This window comes from Lactuca saligna, chromosome 2 (genome assembly GCF_052625555.1).
Source record: "Lactuca saligna cultivar CGN05327 chromosome 2, ASM5262555v1, whole genome shotgun sequence".
In the NCBI taxonomy this organism is placed as follows: domain Eukaryota; kingdom Viridiplantae; phylum Streptophyta; class Magnoliopsida; order Asterales; family Asteraceae; genus Lactuca; species Lactuca saligna.
In genome coordinates, this window is record NC_136418.1 from 13585992 (window position 1) to 13606567 (window position 20576).

Here is a 20576-nt window from a genome sequence, read left to right on the forward strand (position 1 = left end):
TTGTTTTGTCATTGCTCCATTTATAAGCCTTAATTTGACTATGCCAAGCAGATATTATACTTTGCAACGATGCTAGCAAAATTCCCGATGAACTTCGTATACTTGGAGAGAATTTAATGACTACTATCACATCCCTCCAATGAAATTAGGGCATAGTGTTTGTTTAAGAGTGATGAGCCCCTGTTCGATTTTTGTGATATATGTTCGATTAAAGGAAAAATTGATGGTTTTGTTACCTAGCTATGATTTTTTTTTTTATTATTATTATTATTATTATTATTATTTTTAATGATCGGTAGACAAACTCTTATATAAAGGAGGAGGTTGGAGGAGATGAAACTTGTAATATTGAGTCAAGTGACCTTATTAACAAGTAAAAACAGATTTTAAGCATATAAATTACAATAAATAAATAAATAAATAAAAATTCATTAAAGACGTTAAACCTAAAAAATTTGTAGGGCTATAATGATAGGGAATATCACTTGTTAAGGTAATTAACTTTTTGATTTTTTCACATCTGAATAACTATCTTTTTCGTACATATCTAGGTAACAAATTCATTGAAAGTGTTCACATATGACCGGTATAACCGGATATAACATACTACAACAGGTCATATGTGAACACTTCCAAAAAATTCGTTAACTAGATATGTAAAAAAAAAAAAAACAGATAACTACCCAGAAATAAATAAACCGAAAATTTAATTACCTTAATAAATTACCGATATTATTAACTAATTAATCTACTAAGACGTGGGTTCAAGAGGGAAGTACTTAATGACTAGAATTTGGAAAACGTAAAGATATAGATGGGTTAGAAAAGAGAAGGAAACAGAAGTCAGAAACTCCTCAAACGTCTCAAAATCCTCTCCCCGATTTCTCCCTCTTCCCTCCGTCCAACGTAGCTGCTGTTTCCCGTCGCACTACGGCGGCGACGCTCCCCCGATATAATCGGATTCTGCACCAAAATTTATGCAAGTTTGCTTATCATTTATCGACACTACTCCAATTTCTGCAACTTTTCTTCAGCTCAACTATTTTCGCCAACAACCAGTAAAACCTTAGGTAACTTCTACTTTTCTCTGTATTTATTCGAGGTATTATACAAGTTTTATGCAGTTCGTGATGCAATTTGCCATATTTTTTTTAAAATTTATATTGATTTTTCGTTTTTGTGTTGTTTTGCCAATTTCTAGGTTTGATTTTTTATTTTATTTTTGCTCTTTCACCTGACGAACTTTTGATCGGCAAATGGATTACATGGAGTTACTGCTGTTGTCAGTAACTTTGAATTTGTTTTTCGTCTTCGTGACTTTTCGTCTAAGATTCTTAGCTTGATTCGTAGTTCGGAAACTTGTTGAAATGTGATTCCTTCAGTGGATAAGATTTCTTCTTATAAATTATGCTTATAGGGATTTTCCACTTTATATAGTACATGCAATCAGAAACAAATATATCGCTAAAAATCTGCAAATGTGATTTCAGTTGCGACAGAACTGGCATCAATCTTGTTAGTTTCTTTGTCTAGCTGTTCATATCGACAAAAAAACTGCAACATTCAGTCTACGATGGTAACCAGTGGCCATAGTACACATGACATGTGCTACTTTTAAAAGTAAATGTACTATTTTCTGCCTTAAACTCGTGTGATTCTGTTCGTTGAACTAATAGGTTTTGAAGTAAAGATGATTAGATGAAGAATCATCCATCAATTTTCTGTTTTGGTCAATTGCTGTAATAAATTACCAACTACCCAACATTTCAGTTTTAACAATTTGTCAGAACACCTATGGATTTAGACTATGTCTGATTAATTTGAATCTTGCTTCATAATTCCCTCCTTTTGAATTTCTCCTATTGGGATTATGAATTTTCATTTTTGTCATGTAATGATTGTGTTTAGTGTGTTTGACAGGTTTACAAGATGATTGGATCCTTTCTTACAAGAGGGCTTGTGTATGTGATCTAAAATTTGTTTTTTTTTTTTTTTTTTACTTTGTTTATGGAGAATCATAACTGGATTTCTTTTAACTATTTGACTACTTATTTACATGTAGAATGGTGTTTGGATATGCATATCCAGCCTATGAATGCTTCAAAGCAGTTGAGAGAAATAAACCTGATATTGAACAACTTCGTTTTTGGTGCCAATACTGGTATTATGCATCTATACGTGTTAGATTTGAATTATAACAAAGGCAATTGAATTTGAATGATTGATTGATAAATTTAAGAGTTTTCTAAATTGTTTGATGATGTTTTCAGGATCTTAGTTGCTGTATTGACTGTTTGTGAGAGGATTGGTGACACGTTTGTTTCATGGTAAGCCTGTAATTTTTTGGTATGATGGAATGGAATGGAATGTTTGATTCCTTTCATTTTGTTAGTTTCTCCATTTCCTATGAGAAGGTGTTTTCCATTCCATCATGGAGTGGAATGAAAAATTGTTAAATAACCCTTTTTTTCTTTATGTATTTTTAAATAATCAAATGAAAAGTTTTCTTAATATTTTACGATTTTAATTTTTTTTTTTTTTTGGGATAAAGTGATATCTTGTGGCAAACTTTATTAGAATCAGAAGATTTACAAGGCTAAAGGAAAGTATATTTTATTATAATAATATTATTTGGGTTTCAATGAGCTTTTATTATGTTTAATGTTTTACATCTGTAGATACAAAGTTCATTATTTATTATAAAATAGTGTAGAGTAGAGTCTAAGTTATACATTGTATCTACATATAATAAAAAAATCATATATTAATTTTTACAAGCCAATAATAATAAAATGTAATAACTTATTTGTTTTTGTTTGTTTTACTTGTGAAGGGTTCCAATGTACAGTGAAGCAAAGTTAGCATTCTACATATACTTGTGGTACCCAAAAACGAAGGTAATTTTTATTCTTTACATTTAAAGGTCTAAATATTTATATTTCGAATTTTCATTATCTTAAATAATGTTTATCTTATTTTTTGGGGGTTAATATCATAAAAGACCCTATATTTTAAGTTTTTTCCTAAAAAAGACCTTGCATTTTTCAGTTATTCCGATTTGGCCCTTTTAGCAGGTTTACTGGTAACCTTTTAATCTTTTGGTTTTAGACAATATTTTCTGGAAAAATCCGAAAAAACCCTCATACATATTTAACATCTTTTTTAAAGGTTAATCTCATAAACGACCTTAGATTTTATGTTTTTTTTCCGGATTAAACCTCAAAACTTTTTTTTTTTTTTTTTTCTTTCTGAAAACAAACTTGCATTTTTTCTTTCTTTTCAATCCGGCCTTATTTGTCATGTTTTTCCGAAAAAACTTGTAAAATGTGAGGGCTTTTCGGAAAAACCTAAAAAAGTTGAGGGTTTTTTCGGAAACAGATAGAATGTTGAGGGTTTTTTTCGAAAAAAATGGTTAATCTCAAAAAAGACCTTATATTTTATGTTTTTTTCAGGATTAAACCTCAAATTTATTTTTTACCTGAAAAAGACCTTGTATTTTTTTATTTATTCCAAAAAGCCCTCAATTGTATTTTTTTTTTCTGAAAAAAACCCTCAACCTTCTAAATGCTCCCAAAGTAAACCCTCAACTCTTTTTTGTTTTTTCTCAAAAAAACCTTCACAATTTTCAATTTTTTGGAAAAAAATGACTAAAAGGACGAGATCGGAAAAAATAAAAAAATACAAGGTCTTTTTCAGTCCAAAAATAAATTTGAGGTTTAATCCTGAAAAAAAAACCAAAGTAATATATAGGGTGTTTTATTTTTATAATGGTTAGTGATTTGTACACAACAATTTTTATTTTATGCTTTAGATGATTGTACTGTACAACTATATAAAGCACTGGCTAAAACTAAAAACTATATTAAAGTGTATTTTTTTTTGGGTTAAATTATTTCAGGGAACAATATATGTATATGATTCATTCTTCAGGCCATATATTTCAAAGCATGAAACAGACATTGATAGAAATTTAATGGAATTAAGAACAAGAGCTGGAGATATTCTTGTTTTGTATTGGCAAAGAGCTGCAACTTATGGTCAAACAAGAATCTTTGACATTCTTCAATACGTTGCTTCACAGTCAACACCAATACCACAGCCGCCTCAACCCGCTAGACCTCGACAACCGCCACAAAACCGCCGACCACCACCACCATCTCAACAAGAACCAAAAGAGCCGCCATCACCTTCTTCCACCACCTCCTCCTCAGCATCATCATTTGATTCATCTCCTCAACAAGACAACCCAACCGCCAACCACCGCCCACAACCACCACCTGCCGCCGCTGCCATCTCAAAAGCACAAAAAGCAAGCTCGTCACAAAGCGTGGCGGTGGTGGCACCGCCTGATGACATGGAGGTGGTGGAAACCGAGTCAAACCCTAATCCGAATCCTTCTGTGAAAGAGATTGTGATGGAAGAACCTACAAGGGTTTACACACGTGCGAGGTCGAGGAAAAATAATAGTGTTGTTAATGTTGAATGATTAGGGAGTAGATTATGGAAATGTTGGAATCATGGGTGTAACATGTTTGTGTATTTTCTTGCAATAAAACTGTTTATTTTATTTTATTTTTACTTATTATTTGTTGGTAGGAGGTTGGAGTTTTTTTTTGTAAAAAAAAAAAAGAACAAAAAAACAAACACACACATTGATCCGACTTTTTTCGATTTCTATACATAATAATAGGCCATGTTTTGTTCACTTAAACACCAAAAGACTAATTTCTAGCACCCTTTTTACGAATAAGGGAACTAATTAGTTAGCAAATACTTTAATTTGGAGACACCCGACATTTTTATTGCAAGACTTGAATGGGATGTGTTATTGACTTTTTAGGGATGCTTTTGATGGTGAGGGTATTTACGTCTTTAAGAAATAAGAACTAGTGTATGTCCCAAACTGATGAGGGTATTTACGTCTTTGAGAAATAAGAACTAGTGTATGTCCCAAACGCAATACACCTTGTTTAGTTGTTTGGTAGCATCCACCTCTTGCCGAAGCCTCAAAATGTCACCTTGAAACCAACTTAGCTATATTATGGGTGTAGGATGTGTTTGTTATACAATTCAAAGATAAGATTAGACATATTTAGTAGAGTATTTCCAATCTTGAGGGCATTTATGTCTTTTGCATCGATAACAAACCAAGAGGACGTAGGAGTCCAACCTTGTTTCACATTTTTGGGAGGAACAAAAATTATGATTTTTGTACTATAAATATCAATCGATCCTAGTCTAATCCATACAAAGCACAATACAAGTTTTGTGTTCTAGTCTAACAACTATGACATTCGAATAGCAAACAAATTGATTTATTGAGTTTGAAAATAAAAATAAGCTAAAAAAATTGAAGTTGAATTCTTATCAAACTTTTAAGTAGTTTGATGCAACATCTATACTTATTTTTGGTTCAAAATTGAATCTTGAAGATAGTTCTCAACCCCAATCTCTTTTTAAGCCTACACATTAATTTCAAACCTAGCCTAGCTTTGAGTTTGGCTTGGTTTGTTTGTATCACTATTTGTGGTGCCGATTCAAACATATTCGTGTGTGTGAGAAGAAATTACGCAAGATCATGCACCATACATAAGCTTTCATGTTTGGAAAGAAATAAAACAAGTGATGAATATGACCACAACCATTGATGCAACCATACTCATCCCTTTTAACATATTATGAACATAAACTTAAATACCGAATTCTGGATGTTATCATTTCCCACTATCCCACAATCTCCATCTCCGTGTTTCTTTTCCCATAAACTTGACCAACCCTTAAGCCCTCCAAAGTTGGATAAGTATTAAGCCCTCCAAAGTTGGATAAGTATTTTCCTTTTCATGAAGTTGTCCTTCTAAAAGATGGAACAATATGCAATGCATTGGTCAGTAGCATATTATCAATGCTTACTTTCAAGCTATTTTGAACTCTACCCCTTTCTTTTTTTTAGCTCCTAAACTAAAACACTCCATTCTTGGTTTAATAGTTTAAAACCATTTTTAAGTCTATAATTAATTAATTAGAGACATCGTTGCAAAAAAACAGTCACATTCTCAAAAAATTCATAGGTTTTAAAAGTGTTTAAGAGATGATACACAATCATAATATCATTACATAATAAAAGTAACCACTAAATAATTGTGTCTTTCTTAAATATCCAAGATCCTCTAATTCACCTCTTTCATTTGAATACATGTCATAATATTTGTTAGGGGTTGGAAATGTCTAGTGAGTAAAACCAGATTGATACTTTCTATTAGCTGATTATATATATATATATATATATATATATATATATATATATATATATATATATATATATATATATATATATATATATATATAATTCGAATTGTTGAATATTCATTCCTATTTTATCTACATATTCTACAGTTGTATTATTTGTATTTCTCCCTATATATAGGGGATTGTTAATCTGTTGAAGGCATCAAATCTTTATACCAGAACCTCTATTATGGTATCAAAGCGGTAAACGAACTCTAAAATCCTACATCGCCTGCCTCTATCAATCAAAGCTACAACTTTGCTAATCTCATATCATCATCTCTATTCTCCATGACCAAAGACGATTATGGATCAGGTGAGGTAAAGGCAACGACCTTGTATTGTAATGAATGTTCAGAAAAAGATTCGAACCTTGGAGGCACCAAAGTTACCTATTCCTCTTGGACTAAGTTGTCATGTCTCCATGCCAAAGCCTACAAGGTAATCAATCACATTAATGACACTCCTCCGCCGACAGAGACTGATCTTGCTTATCACCGGTGGGTGGAGATCAACACCCTAGTATTACAATGGATCTATAGCACCCTGTCGAATTAATGGTTCGAATTTTGGAGAATGACACCACCACTCAAGTTGCGTGGAACAAACTGAATGCTAATTTTCTCAACAACAAAGGTTCACGTGATGCGGCTCTTAAACATGAATTGTCTAATCTCAGTCTTGGAGCGTGTTCATCAGTGGAATCCCATTGGTTTCTTTGGATATGAGCTCCCACTTAAGGAAGAAGCCCCTTCAAGCTATAAACACATTGTTCGCAGAAGGCTAGTAAAAAAGTATCTAAAAGACTTTTGGGGATAACCATAGAAGTACCACTTCTCTGATATGTATCTACTTTGTATTGGGTCTCACAACGAACGAATGCCTCACAACCCCATACTTTTATATGTGCTAGCGAGGTATATTTCCCAATCCACATCCCAAAGGGTGTCTTAGCAACCTTAATAGTTGGTATGAGGTATAGGATATGGGCCTCTGTCTCTAAGGAATAACCCCATAAACTTATTGGAAGTGCATCTCAACTCATCATAGATCAAACCATATATAATAGTGTTCGATCTCTTCTCTTAGAAACCACCTTAAGCTGTGGCGTTTTGGGAGGATATAATTCTAAAACTAATCCATAATTCTTAAGATGGTCGTAGAATTCAAGACTTAGATATTCTCCACCCCTATCAGATCAGAGCATCTTTATTTTCTTTGCCTGTATATTCTCTACTTCGTTTTGAAACTCTTTGAACACTTAAAAAGTTCTTGACTTATGTTTGATCATATAAATATACCCATATCTACTGAAATTATTAGTAAAGTTCATGAAATATTGTTCACCAAGACTTATGGAGGATCTGAACGGTCCACAAATATATGTATGGATAAGGTCCAACAACTCCCCACCTCTTTCACAACTACATATGAGTGGCTCCTTTGTCATTTTTTTCAAGCAAGCAAGATTTTCACATATCGTCTAACTTCAAGTTAAATTCTTCCAAGATCCCATCAAATTGAGCTTGAGTTTCTTGTTTAATGGCCAAGACAATAATGCCAAAAGCATGACTTATCCAATACACTTTCGGAAGAATCAAAATTGAAGATTAGATTATTAATATTACTCATGCAAACAATATTTTCATATTGTAACATCCCGATGTTGAGGTATTTTCAATTTTAACGCTTAGTATGAATGAATATTGTGTTTTAGTCCCTGAGTACAGCAAAGAGCGTAAATGGCCTATAGTGGCATTGTGGTAATTTTGGACTTGAGGTTAGTACGCTGGGCATATGATGTGTACGCTGAGAGTACTAGGGCAAACCCTAGTATGTTGGGCGTACATCTCATACGTTGGGCATACGCACATGATGTTATAATCACCATTATAACTTCATGCCTCATATCCTCAGTAGCCTCCCTCTGTGAAAAATGTCTTCAAGCAACTCTAAGTGAGAAAAGTACATTTTTGAGCCATAGGAGTGTGTTGGAGGTGTGTTTAGATAAGAAGAAGGTGGTGAGAAGAGCTTGGAGCTTGGAAGCATTTTGGATATGAGATTCCGTCATTGTTTGCAACCCCCGGGAGGTATAAAGCTTGCAACTTTATCACTCCATCTGGTAGATCTAGACATTTCATTCCATTAAGTTACTTTTGACCCAAAATGGTGATTCTTGAGCATGACATGTTCTTGACCCATTAAGTCGTCCTTTCAGACCTTAGGAAGGGTCGTAAGTCAGAAAAATGTGGTTTGGATGGTTAGTTTTGCTCCATGCATTCTTTAGAAGGTCTTAATGCATTAAGATGTTGTACTTTAGGGTATTGGGCACTTAATGGACATGCAAGGTCATATATTTGGAACTTTATGACTCTCAATGGTATTTTAGCCTTAGATCTGGAAGTTGGACGTGAGAGCTTAATACATTAAACTCTTAATGTGTTTTTGGGAAGTCTGGGCGTACAACATGTGTAACCTGAGTATGCAACATGTACGTGGTCAACCTCATCAACGGTGGTCAATGCTCGAGTACGCCCCACGTACTTCTGGAGTACACCCCACGTACGCGCCGTAAGTTGACTTGGTTGGAGTGACTCAGTTGACTTGTTAATTTTGACCAGTTTGGCTTTGACTTTGACAAAGGTTGACCAAGTTTGACTTAAGGATATTCTGGTTATTTTGGAGTGTTTGAGAATTTGGTCATTTGGTTGGATAGGTGATGGTTAGAGCTGAGATTCGGAGTGGGGACCTCATCAGCTATTGTCCAGACTTTGAGGTGAGTTTTCCTCATTATACTTATGGGTCAAAGGCACCAAGGCCGGCCCAATGGATTAGATATCCTATTATGTGATATTATGTCGTTATGTTGTAGTGTTCTGTTAGATCTGTCTGCTAGTTTGTTGGTCGGTTATATGTTTATTTATTATATGTGCACATATTTTAAGTTATGGTTGAGGCTTTACTACTATTTGCATGAGCCAATAGACCGGGGGCATTCCAACCCGATGGTTGATTGGGCCCGAAGGTGACTGGATCCATTGTATATTGGCATTCCAGCATGGGGTATTCCATCCCGAGGATGACTGGACCCGGAGGTTGACTGGTCCGGGGGTATTCCAATTGGATGGTTGATTGTACCCGACATGCTTGTTTGTATATCTTATCTATTTGTGTGGTGGTACTTTGGGGGAAATCACTAAGATTTGGTTTACGGTTTTAGTTTATGGCTTCAGGTACTTTTGATGATCGCGGGAAAGAGAAGGCGTGACCATACACATCCTCCGATCTGATGACGTTATGATTTTGGTATACTTTGATATTTGATAAACATTTGGAAACATTGGTTTTGTAAACATTTTTATAGCTATGGGTTGTTTTTGAAAGTTTTAAATTTTGTGATTTTTGGTGTCGTTACAAGTTGGTATCAGAGCCTTGGTTTGAGTGAATTGGAGGAACATCTGTGGGATTCCGGTCTCAAACTAAGGAATTGCAAAAGTTTTAAGAATGATTTTCAAAAAAAAATTCAAAATAATCAAGAAAGGATGTAATGTATATGATCAGTCGGAGCCAGTAAGTAGACCCTAAGTTACCACATTGTTATTTGATATTATGTTATGTACTTATGTTAGAACAACATGCTAGCGATAGGCCAGGGAACTTCAGGAATTACATGATAGAATTGCCTAATTATATGATGCCTGATAGCCAATGATTCTTTCTTATATGAAATTGACATCCTTACTATAGTTGCTTAGTGTATGCATCATAGTTGTACATAACTTAAATTTTATAGCCTGAGAATGTTTGGTTTATCCTTATATCTTGTTCTTGTCTGATGAAGGGCTTAGGGCAGAATTAGGTATTCGATTGTCTATAGGATCCAGTGTTATGTATGATTAGCATACACGAGTGCTGCAGGGTTGGTGAAAGTTTCATGCATGAGATATGTGGGGTCAGCCGACCAGTCGAGGGATATCTAGCCTTCCTCTCGGAAGTGAGAATAGGATGTATGCGTATGTTATTAACTGTTGCTAGGGTTGTTGTGATGATCTTATGAGACAAATATAGGTAGGTGTAGAAGGTAATATGGGCCCGTACTACTGGAAGCACAGGACCCGTATGCATAGTAGGGAAGTCACAGCCCCTAGGGTTTGTTGTTAATGGTCCCCATGGTATGATATGTGTTTTATCTGATATACCTCAGGTTTATTTTTAGTATGGCGGTTACGAGGGGATTCGAGACAAGATCCAGATCAGGAGCCGGAGCAGGTGGCCAGGATTGAATGAGGACTGGATTTAGGAGATTATCCATGAGGAGGTTGTTTTTTATTGTTCGGGGGCAGATACCATAGTTGGTTGGGTATATCAATACTGTTATGATGGAGTTCTTCGATGATCGATATGTTGCACTTTCAGAGAATACAACTGTTGCAACCACCACAGTCGTTGCTTCTGTGGGGATTAGCGTTGGGAGGGCTTTCCAGTACCAGTACTTCGACAATACAAAGCCCCCGATGTTTGACGGGGTTTAGGATCTGATCATTGGCATCAGATATTGAGGGATGATTCTTTAGTTGCTCTTGTCCAACTGAACAAAAGGTCAAGTGCGCTCTGAACCTTCTTTGGTCTGGAGCGAAGGATTGGTGCAGGTTGGTTACTAGTTCATACACCTCAGAGTAGCGGGTTGTAGTATCATGGGAGCAGTTCTATGAGAAGTTCCACTCGAGATATGTTCCATTGGTGGAGTAGGAGAGGCTGGCTCAGGAGTACTTGGATTTGAGGCAGGGAAACGAGTTGGTGACGGAGATCGCCAAGATGTTTACAAAGAGAGATATGTTTTGCCCTGGGTTTGCTGCTTCTGAGCAAGCTCAGATGACCCGGTACTTAAGCATGCTCAAGACGGAAATCCGTCAGTTTGTGTCTACACAACGCTATGGCTTATTGGTGGAGTTGCAGGAGGCCGCTAGGCGGCTAGAGATTGAGTTCGAGCTTTAGTCAAGGGAGCGGAGGCAGACATGAGACACTTGTGCATTCTCAGCTTGCATCTAAGTGCTTCAAGACCATTAATTTGAGATCAGGGAGTCAGAGGGGTCGCACTTGTGGCAAGTGTATCATGGTTCATGAGGGTACTTTCTGATCTTCATCTGGTTGCCACAAATATGGCAAGGAGGGGCATTATGCCAAGGACTGCCGCCAACAAGCTCAAGTACCCAACATTAGGATTTGCTATCAATGTGACCAAGTGGGCCATTTGAGGGCCCAATGTCCTTTGATCACGGCAGGATCAACACAGGATCCAGCGTCAGCTACTTTGAGGATCACCGATAAGCGACAGGCTCGGGCGGAGCCCCCGAGGGCTCGTGGTCGTGGGTCCAACTTACGGCGAAGGAAGACAGGGCAGCACCAGACGTCGTTACTGGTATGTTTCCATTTGTTATCCTGCTATTTTTTATGGTATGCTTATATTTATGTTTCTGATAGGTATCTTTTTAGTGAATTCATTGCCTGCTCTTGTATTATTTGACTCGGGCGCGAGTCGGTCCTTCATGTCTTGATATTTTAGTAGGGATTTTGGTATGACCCTTAGCGAGTTGGAGTGTCCATGCGGGTTTCTATCGCTAATGAACACGAGGTTTCTACATCCAGAGTGTATCAGTACTGTGTATTGCAGATCTTTGGGATGCCTTATCTGATTGATTTGATCCCTGTCCCCATGGGGGATGTATGCGTGATAGTAGGCATGAATTGGTTGATCAGGTTTGGTGCCATGATCGTTTACGAGGGTCAGCGAGTGATAGTTCGAACCCCAATTGTGGGAGAACTGGTTATCTACGGAAAAGGTACCAAGGTTGGATCATGGTTTTGTTCGACAACTAGGGCTCGACAGTATATTCAACATGGGTGTATGTGTAGCCTCCCGAAATATGATGACATAAAATTTTTATTTTTAGATTAATAAATTTTTAATACATAACATTTCCATAAAACCCAGGTAATTAAGATTTATCAAAACATCTTCAAATCAGAGTAAATTAAGAAATACGTAAACATGTGGTGTGTGCTCCGCAATCATCCCGGGCTCTTCCATTTGAAAATAGAAACACATGAAACATAAATTGAAAACCGTAAACAAAAATCTTAGCAAGTTCCCCAAGAAACCACATACCACACACACATAAAGCACATACTAGGTCCCCACCCGATCTCGAGTCCCACTCGGCCTCGAGCCTCGCTCATCATCAAGCCCCGCTTGGAGTATAGATCTGTCAATCACCAGGCCCCGCCCGATACACAGATAATCATATAACCATATAATCATATAAACATATAAACACATAACCTTACTAGCCCATGCAATAATCACAGAGACTATAGCATACCATATGGTCATCGAGCCCTGCCCGGCATCGGGCATCGCCCAATAACATAAAAACACAAATTGATAACTAGCATACAATATGCCTGGTATCGGGCCTTGCCCAGTAAGCATACCATCATATAACACATGAAAGAGTCGAACAAACATCGAACATCCTAACATATAAACCATGGACCGACATTGGTGCCTTCGACCCGCCAAACCCAGTGAGGAGACGCACCTCACACTGCCGAATCACACAATCGATCCCTGGCTGCTGGCTGATAGATCCCCGAATTATCAAAATCATAACAACACCCATTCAACACTTGGGTTCCAATCCTTAACCATAAATCCATACTCGGGGCGAAAAGACCATTTTACCCCTAACCTAGCTTGGACCAAGACTTTAGGCCCAAACTTAACAATCCAAAAGGCCTAAATACTAAAAATCACCCAAGGCCCAAACCATGGACCAATTTTCCAAATTGGGACCAAACCCATTATAGGTCTTCTCAAGATAATTATCAGCCCAAAACCTGATGGCCCATTATATCCCAAGACAACTAAGCCTAAAGATGGCCCAAACTGATGCCCAACATGCAAAATCCTTCCTTGTTGAGTATGCAGGGCGTACCCATCTATACGTTAAGCGTACTTGCTGATTTGCTTGTACGCTGCACGTACAGACTTGTACGCCCAACGTACTCACCCAATAAGGCCAATCCTTCCATTAAGCTCTTAATGCATGATTCCATAAGTCCAAAGCACAAATCTGAGTCCAATAAATGTCTACAACCATAACGTCAATGACTTGGTAACTTTACATGCCCCAAGAAGACCCAACCTCAAAATATAGTAATCTACCATCATGAAAAGGACCCAAAATCCTGTATGGATGGGTTTAAACCCTAAAGGTGCCAACTTTATGGACCTTGAACCTCAGAAACACCAAGAAGGGCAACTCAAAACTCCTGGAGTGGCATCAAGCCACTAGATCATATCCACAGGGTCAAAAAGGAACCAAAACTCATAAATGATAGATCTAATACATAAACGACCAAGTTCATAGCTTTATACCTCAAACAAGCTGGAAATAAAGCACATAATCAAGATCCAAAATCTCTTCCTTGATCCTCAACCTTGCATCAATCTTCTACTTCTTGGATATGGATCAAAACACACCAAAAATGGACACAATGAGCTCAAAATACCATCATGAAGGCTACAGGATGATTTCTAAGGTTTTGAGGACTTGGAGACTGGTAAAGAGGCCAGCCCTAAAGACTTAATAAGGTTATATAGGGTACATCATCAAAATTAGGGTTTTCATTAAGATGCGCGTACGCCCTGCATACTTGCCTGAAGGCACGATGCTATCTCACATCAGTACGCCCCATATACACAATTATACGCCTCGCGTACTGAACTAAGAACTAGTATGCCATGCATACACATATGTACGTCCAACGTATTGCTTAATCCCTTAACCCTAATATAATCCAAAGACCATGAATACCTCATTATCAATCCGATTTCGAAGATCCTTATATCCATGAAAAGGTAACAAGAAGCTTTACGCCTAATTAATATCATACCTGACTTAAAATATCTCAAATATACATCCAATTTCCATAAAATCCCAAGCTGACATATTACCAAAATACCCGTTGGCTCCAAAATGCAAACCGAAAACCCGATCATCCAAATTACATCATCCACCCCTAATTGAGTCCAAAGCTCAATTCTTCAAGGTTCATAAGTTTGCTAATACCCAATCCTTGATCACTACCCCGAATTGGGAAACGATTCGGAACAGGGCGTTATAGTATAGGTTATTGGGCGCATGTGGTTGATACTCGGGTAAGGGAGCAGACCTTAGTTTTAGATGTGCTAGTCGTCAGAGAGTTCGCTGATGTGTTTCTGAAAGAGTTTCCCGGCGTGCCTCCTACGAGGTAGGTTGAGTTCAGGATTGACTTAGTGCCCGATGTGGCTCCGATGGACAAGACGTCGTACCGCTTGGCACCACCCAAGATGCAGGAGTTGTCCTCTCAGCTTCAGGAGCTGTTAAGCAAACAGTTCATCAGACCGAGCAGCTTACCGTGGGGAGCACTGATACTATTCGTCAAGAAGAAGGATGGTTCACACCAGATGTGCATTGATTACTAGGAGTTGAACAAGTTGATGATGAAGAACCGTTATCCCTTTCCACGGATTGATGATCTGTTTTTAGGTACATATGATTATAATCACATGTGATTATAAAAATCATGAGTTTTAAATGTGATTATAGAAAAAATTAATTTTTTTTTTTTAAATCTCATGTAATTATAATCAGATTTGATTATAGGTACATGTGATTCAAATCACATGTGATCATATGTGCCACTCCAGATGTGATTATAGGTACATGTGATTATATGTACATGTATAATCATATATGATTATAAGTACATGTATAATCAGATGGTTAATGTACAATCATATGTTATTTTGTATTGTCATAGGTGGAACTAAAATATGTTGAAAAAGAAATGAACTGTAGCTGTGGACATTTTAATCGTTTCGGTATAATGTGTAGACATGCTTTCAAAATATTGATGAGCAAAAATTTTGATGAAATCCTGGATAAATATATTCTTAGGTGATGTAGAAAGGATGTAATATCTTTAAATTATCAACTACCAAGAGATCGTTTTGATGAAGAGGATGCAAATGTTACTAAATTGGTCAATGAAGTATTTTTCAATATTGAATCTGCTTTAGATATTGTGATTGATGATAAGCAGAAGTTTGTGTCTTTGGCTGAAAAAACACAACTTTTTTTGAATGATGTGAAGAGTAATTATCCAAATGAAGATCCTATTACAAATTTTGATGTCCTTTGAGACTTTATAATGTTACTACACCAGAAGAGGTTGACATTTTTATTCTAGATGTTCAGCACAATAAAGGATGTAGAAAGAAAATGCTTATTGGTGAAGTTGAAAAATCAATTATGAAAGTTCAAAAGAAGACCAGAAAATACTCAGTGTGTGGTAAAAGAGAACCGCATAACAACCGTACTTGTCCAAGCAGATTTGTTGCTCAGAAATGATGTATAGCATACAATGTTGATAACAAGTGATAATCATATATGATTTTTTAAGTCATAAAAATATTTGATTGTTATGATATTTATTTTTTGATTATTAGTTTTCTATTTTTTTTAAGCGTTATATGTTCAAAAAAATTGATAATAATCATATTTGAGTTTGTTTTCAATTTTCATTACAAGTGATAATCATATGTGAGTGTCTTTGATTTAATCTGTTTGTCTACATTACATTTGGTAATAATATGTGATTGAGTATTCAAACTATGTTTATGTTTGTAATCACATGTGATTGATGTATAAATCGTACATTGTTCATAATAGATGCGATTTAATCATATGCGATTCTTTCTGATTTAATATTTTTGATCAAGAATCTTTTAATCACATGTGTTTTTCGAAATCATATGTTAATTCTTTCGTAAATGATTATGAATATAATCACACATAATTTTCCAAATAATATGTGATTACATTCATAATCACATGCCATTGTGAAAATAAATGATTATACAAGAGTTTATATGTCTTTGTAGAATTTTTCTAATCATATGTGTTTATATTAATGTTTATATGTTTAATCACATATTATACTATTGTATTTTTTGCTTTTATATGTATAATCATATGTGATTGGGTATTCAAATTATGTTTATGTTTGTAATCACATGTGATTGATGTATAAATCATATAGTGTTCATAATTAATGCAAATTAATCATGTATTTGTATAATTTTTCTAATCACATGTGTTTATATTCAAGTTTATATGTTTAATCACATATGTGATTGATATATAAGACATGGTTAAGTTATTCAACATAAATGTATTATAAAAAATATTTATAATCATATGTGATTTGATCTATATTATGCTAATGACATGTGATTGTCGATATCACATCGTATTGTACAAAGAACAAGGCATTTTATAACTGTCAAAAATATCAAAATCATATATGATTTAAAATAAAACATTGCCTAAACATTAATTTATAGTTAAACAAAAAAATAAAGATTGTTTTGTAAAGTAATAAACTACTTATCCATATTAAGCTTCACATATCCATGATATCATATATATGTTCAAACATTTATCTAATTAAAACCTAAACCTTGTCTTAATAAAGTAGCATAAATTCATCTAATTAAAAAGTAAACACTGTCTAAATAAACCAACAATTAAATTATCCATTGATAAACAGTCCTTCAAACTTCACAATTTCATTCTTCGCCTTCAACATTCTCCACTTCCATCTTCACCTTCACCTTCAGCACTTCCATCTTCATTTCTCCCATTTACCACTTTGCCTTCAATCATCCTCATTGGCAGTCCATCAACCTTTTCTGGATTTCTACACAAGCTTTTCTTTTATCGTTTTCTCTCTTCTCTTTATCTTGTTTGTTGTAATCATGAGCAAGCTCCATGATATAATCCTTCAAGAAATTAATTTCAGAATTTATCAATGTGTAAGCATATCTGGTTCTCACCCAATTAAGCAATGCATCTTGAACACCTTCTTTTGGAAATCCAACTTTGCTTTCTGTTTGACCCATATATGTTTCCATATATCTCATCACAAATACTCTACAATATCTTTTGTTATTTTTAGTTTTACATATCAGATGTGGTATTTGTGGTTTGATATTTGAGTCTTGAAGGGCATGACATCTTGGATGATTGATCTCATGTAGATATCTCAAGAAGTATATTTGCTGTAAATTATATATATATATATATATATATATATATATATATATATATATATATATATATATATATATATATATATATATATATAAATTTAGTCACATAGAATTGGATATATAAAAAATGTTATTTATATTTATATAATCAAATGTGATTAAAAATAATTTACATAATCACATGTGATTACAATCTATATAAATAATATATGATTCAGTTTCTGTAAATCCTTTTGGAGATTATAACATCAACAAATCATATATAATAATTTATCATCAAATCACATGTAATTATAACATATGTAAATATATATGATTTAGTTTTTGTAAATCCTTTTGCAGATTATAACATCATCAAATCATTTATGATTGAACACAGTCATAGAACGCAAATGATTTATCACCTTCATTCATAGTTTTACGATCTTCTTATTTCTCGAATATTTTATTTCAAACGTTTTAGTAACTTCTACAAGTTCAAACATACTTTATTTACTTAATACATGAATAACAAAAATACTAAATCGAAAAAATAATCGTTGATAGTCGTAAAATCGAGTGTTACTAAACAGAAAACTTTCAATAACTTGTTTGAGATCGAAAACTAGTGTTTTAGTACACAAATTTTTTTGAATAAATGGAGATTCGTGTATATTGATCTAATAAACAGTAGAAAAACTCGATATAGTTGTAAAATCGAGTGTTATCAAAATAGAAAACCTTCAATAACTTGATCGACATAAAAAACTAGGGGTTTCGTTCAAAAAAAACTTTATAATAATACAAATTTAGTGTTTATTGACCAAAATTATAGTAGAAAAACTCGATAATCATGAAAATCGAGTGATATTGATGAAAAACACATCAGCGTGAGTTTTGATACCTTTAGATGAAGGTTTTGACGATGATTTTGCTATTTTCAACGATATTTCAAGTGTTTTTGTGATTGATTCAATGAAAATCAATGAAAATGTTTGTGTTTTTGTTGAAAGTCTGTTGAAATGTGAGAGAGAAATGAGGGTTTTGGGTTGAGAGAAAGAGGATTTTTAATTTTGGTTACGAGGAGACGTGATGTATGCACACGATTTAGCATTTGCAGGATTGGTTTTGATATTTATGATTCTACCTTCGTCATTTTTTAAATGTTGGATGTTTGCATCGAATCTTTAAACTAATTACAAAAATGTCACCTTGTAAATTTAAAAGTGATTCTTATTCTCAATTGTCCTCGCAATAAAATTGTTCTCGATTGAACGGCCATTTCTCTCTCTCTCTCTCTCTCTCTCTCTCTCTCTCTCTCTCTCTTTGTATATATATATATATATATATATATATATATATATATATATAATTGAAAATTTTGAAATCAACATTAATATATTTTGAATCTAAGGGCTTGATTTCATCAGGAACAAATATATGTTTTGTATGCATGTATCCATATGCAAATACAAAAGAAACTCCATAAAATATTGATAAAATATGTTGTTTTATAGTGATGTATGTAATGAATCATTAATATACTTCGTTGAAAACAAAGCAAGTAACTAAAAAGTATAATAAAAACATAAGATTTTACATGAAAAGAAATCCAGTCAAGACTTCAGTCCAAAATAATTCCACCTATTCCAATTCCAATGATGACAATAATCGACACTTCGACATGAGATCTCATTTTGTCTACTCTATGAAAAGTAAACAGATATGCACAAATAGAAGAGCTCTCCACCACTCCATGGCATAATTTATATGTGTTAAGCCTATCCAAACACTTCAAAAGTATGTGCGTATAAATATAATGATCTGAAAAGAAACAGCTTCATGGGTACTTGTTGTCAACAACAACATGTGTATTGTTGAAACAAAATCACAGTCGGAGTTTGCTGGAAAAAATAGAAGCAATTTGGGTAAATGAAGTTACACAATGGTTGGGTTTTTAAAAGAGATTGAAATGAAAAATCGAAAATGGGGATGTACTCCGGGTAAATGAAGATAAACAAATGGTGGGTTTTGCAAGATTTGAAAAATAGAGGCTTTAATCTACTTTTTTTCCTTGTTGATTTTGTAGTGTCTTCTTTTTCTTATAGAAGTGGAGATTGTTGTGTGTAGTCCAGTAACAAAGAGGGCGTGTTAACTTTATAGTTGAATGGTACGTACATGCCTTTCTTTATGAAATCAATTTTATTGGAGGATGTGTTCTAGGCAGCAACCAATTGTCAGAGATGAGTCCTTTCTTTTGAACTTCTTATTTCAATTTATATTTTGGACTTTGGATTCGTATACCTGCTAAATTTTTTAGTAAACTTTTTATGTAGCCTAAATTAATGTTCTCTCTTGAAATGTACATGTGGATGTTTTTTAATTTCTTTTACTTTAAATCCACAACTGTTAGGGTGCAAAGTCATGCTTGGATGTAGTGTTTTAGGCTTTCCTCTTTGTATGTGTAAATGGGTTGAGTCTTTCCTATAAATGGGAAGTGAGTGACTCCCATTATGTAAGAAGTGACCCATTTGGAGTGTTAGACTAGAAAGAGAAATTTTATACAAACCCATTTGTATAATCTTTCTAGATCTAATAAGAGCTTAAAAGATTTATTTACTCCTTGTGTTCTTGATTTTACATGATGATTCACTAGATCTTTCTAATTCCGCACATGTCATCAAAATCAACATCACTACAATTGGTATCAGAGCGGGTGTTCTTGATTTTCATCAAGAATTAATCCTTGATGGCTATTTTGATTTGGTGATTCTTCATGTTCTTATTGATCTTTGTGTTTTGAGAGTATTTTGTGCTCTAGAAATCGAATTTTTCTTTGATTTGATCCATAATTCGACTTTCTCTCTCTAGAATACTTGTTTGTATCACTTTCTCTTTCTAGAAAACCCATTTGAAATCACTTTCTCTCTCTAGAAATATTCAAGTTTTTGTAATTATGGTGAATTTGCCATACAATTCTTGGATTTTGATCATTGAAGGTATCAAATACAAAGTCAATAAAGATCAATATTATGGGTTGGTGTTAAACAAGAAGATATATTGGGGAACTATGGTTTCTTATGGAGGATTGAAGGATGATCATGGAAGCTTGATATTTCAACCACTTTGTGAGATCAAATGGTTGGGTGATATT

The 20576-nt window shown here is 34.5% G+C and overlaps 1 protein-coding gene across 4 annotated transcripts; it reads left to right on the forward strand.

Moving 5' to 3' along the window:
• Positions 1–802: 802 nt before the first annotated feature.
• LOC145030716 (putative HVA22-like protein g) lies at positions 803–4572 on the forward strand. Of its 4 annotated transcripts, none has more exons than XM_078979117.1 (7): positions 803–1070; positions 1491–1626; positions 1909–1961; positions 2063–2161; positions 2271–2327; positions 2834–2897; positions 3899–4572. In XM_078979117.1, exons 3-7 carry the CDS (start codon positions 1930–1932, stop codon positions 4484–4486), a joined length of 840 nt encoding a protein of 279 aa, XP_078835243.1. In that variant the 5' UTR covers positions 803–1070; positions 1491–1626; positions 1909–1929; the 3' UTR covers positions 4487–4572. The 4 variants fall into 4 exon arrangements, with proteins under 4 accessions (XP_078835243.1, XP_078835241.1, XP_078835242.1 ...); XM_078979115.1 differs by having other exon boundaries at positions 1921–1961; XM_078979116.1 differs by lacking the exon at positions 1491–1626.
• The last annotated feature ends 16004 nt before the right edge of the window (positions 4573–20576 follow it).

Coding starts and splice junctions, on each gene's coding strand:
- LOC145030716 (XM_078979117.1), top strand. CDS start 1,930: ATGATTGGATCCTTTCTTACAAGAGGGCTTGT. Junction 1,962..2,062: donor TTTCTTACAAGAGGGCTTGT/GTATGTGATCTA, acceptor ATTTACATGTAG/AATGGTGTTTGGATATGCAT. Junction 2,162..2,270: donor CGTTTTTGGTGCCAATACTG/GTATTATGCATC, acceptor TGATGTTTTCAG/GATCTTAGTTGCTGTATTGA.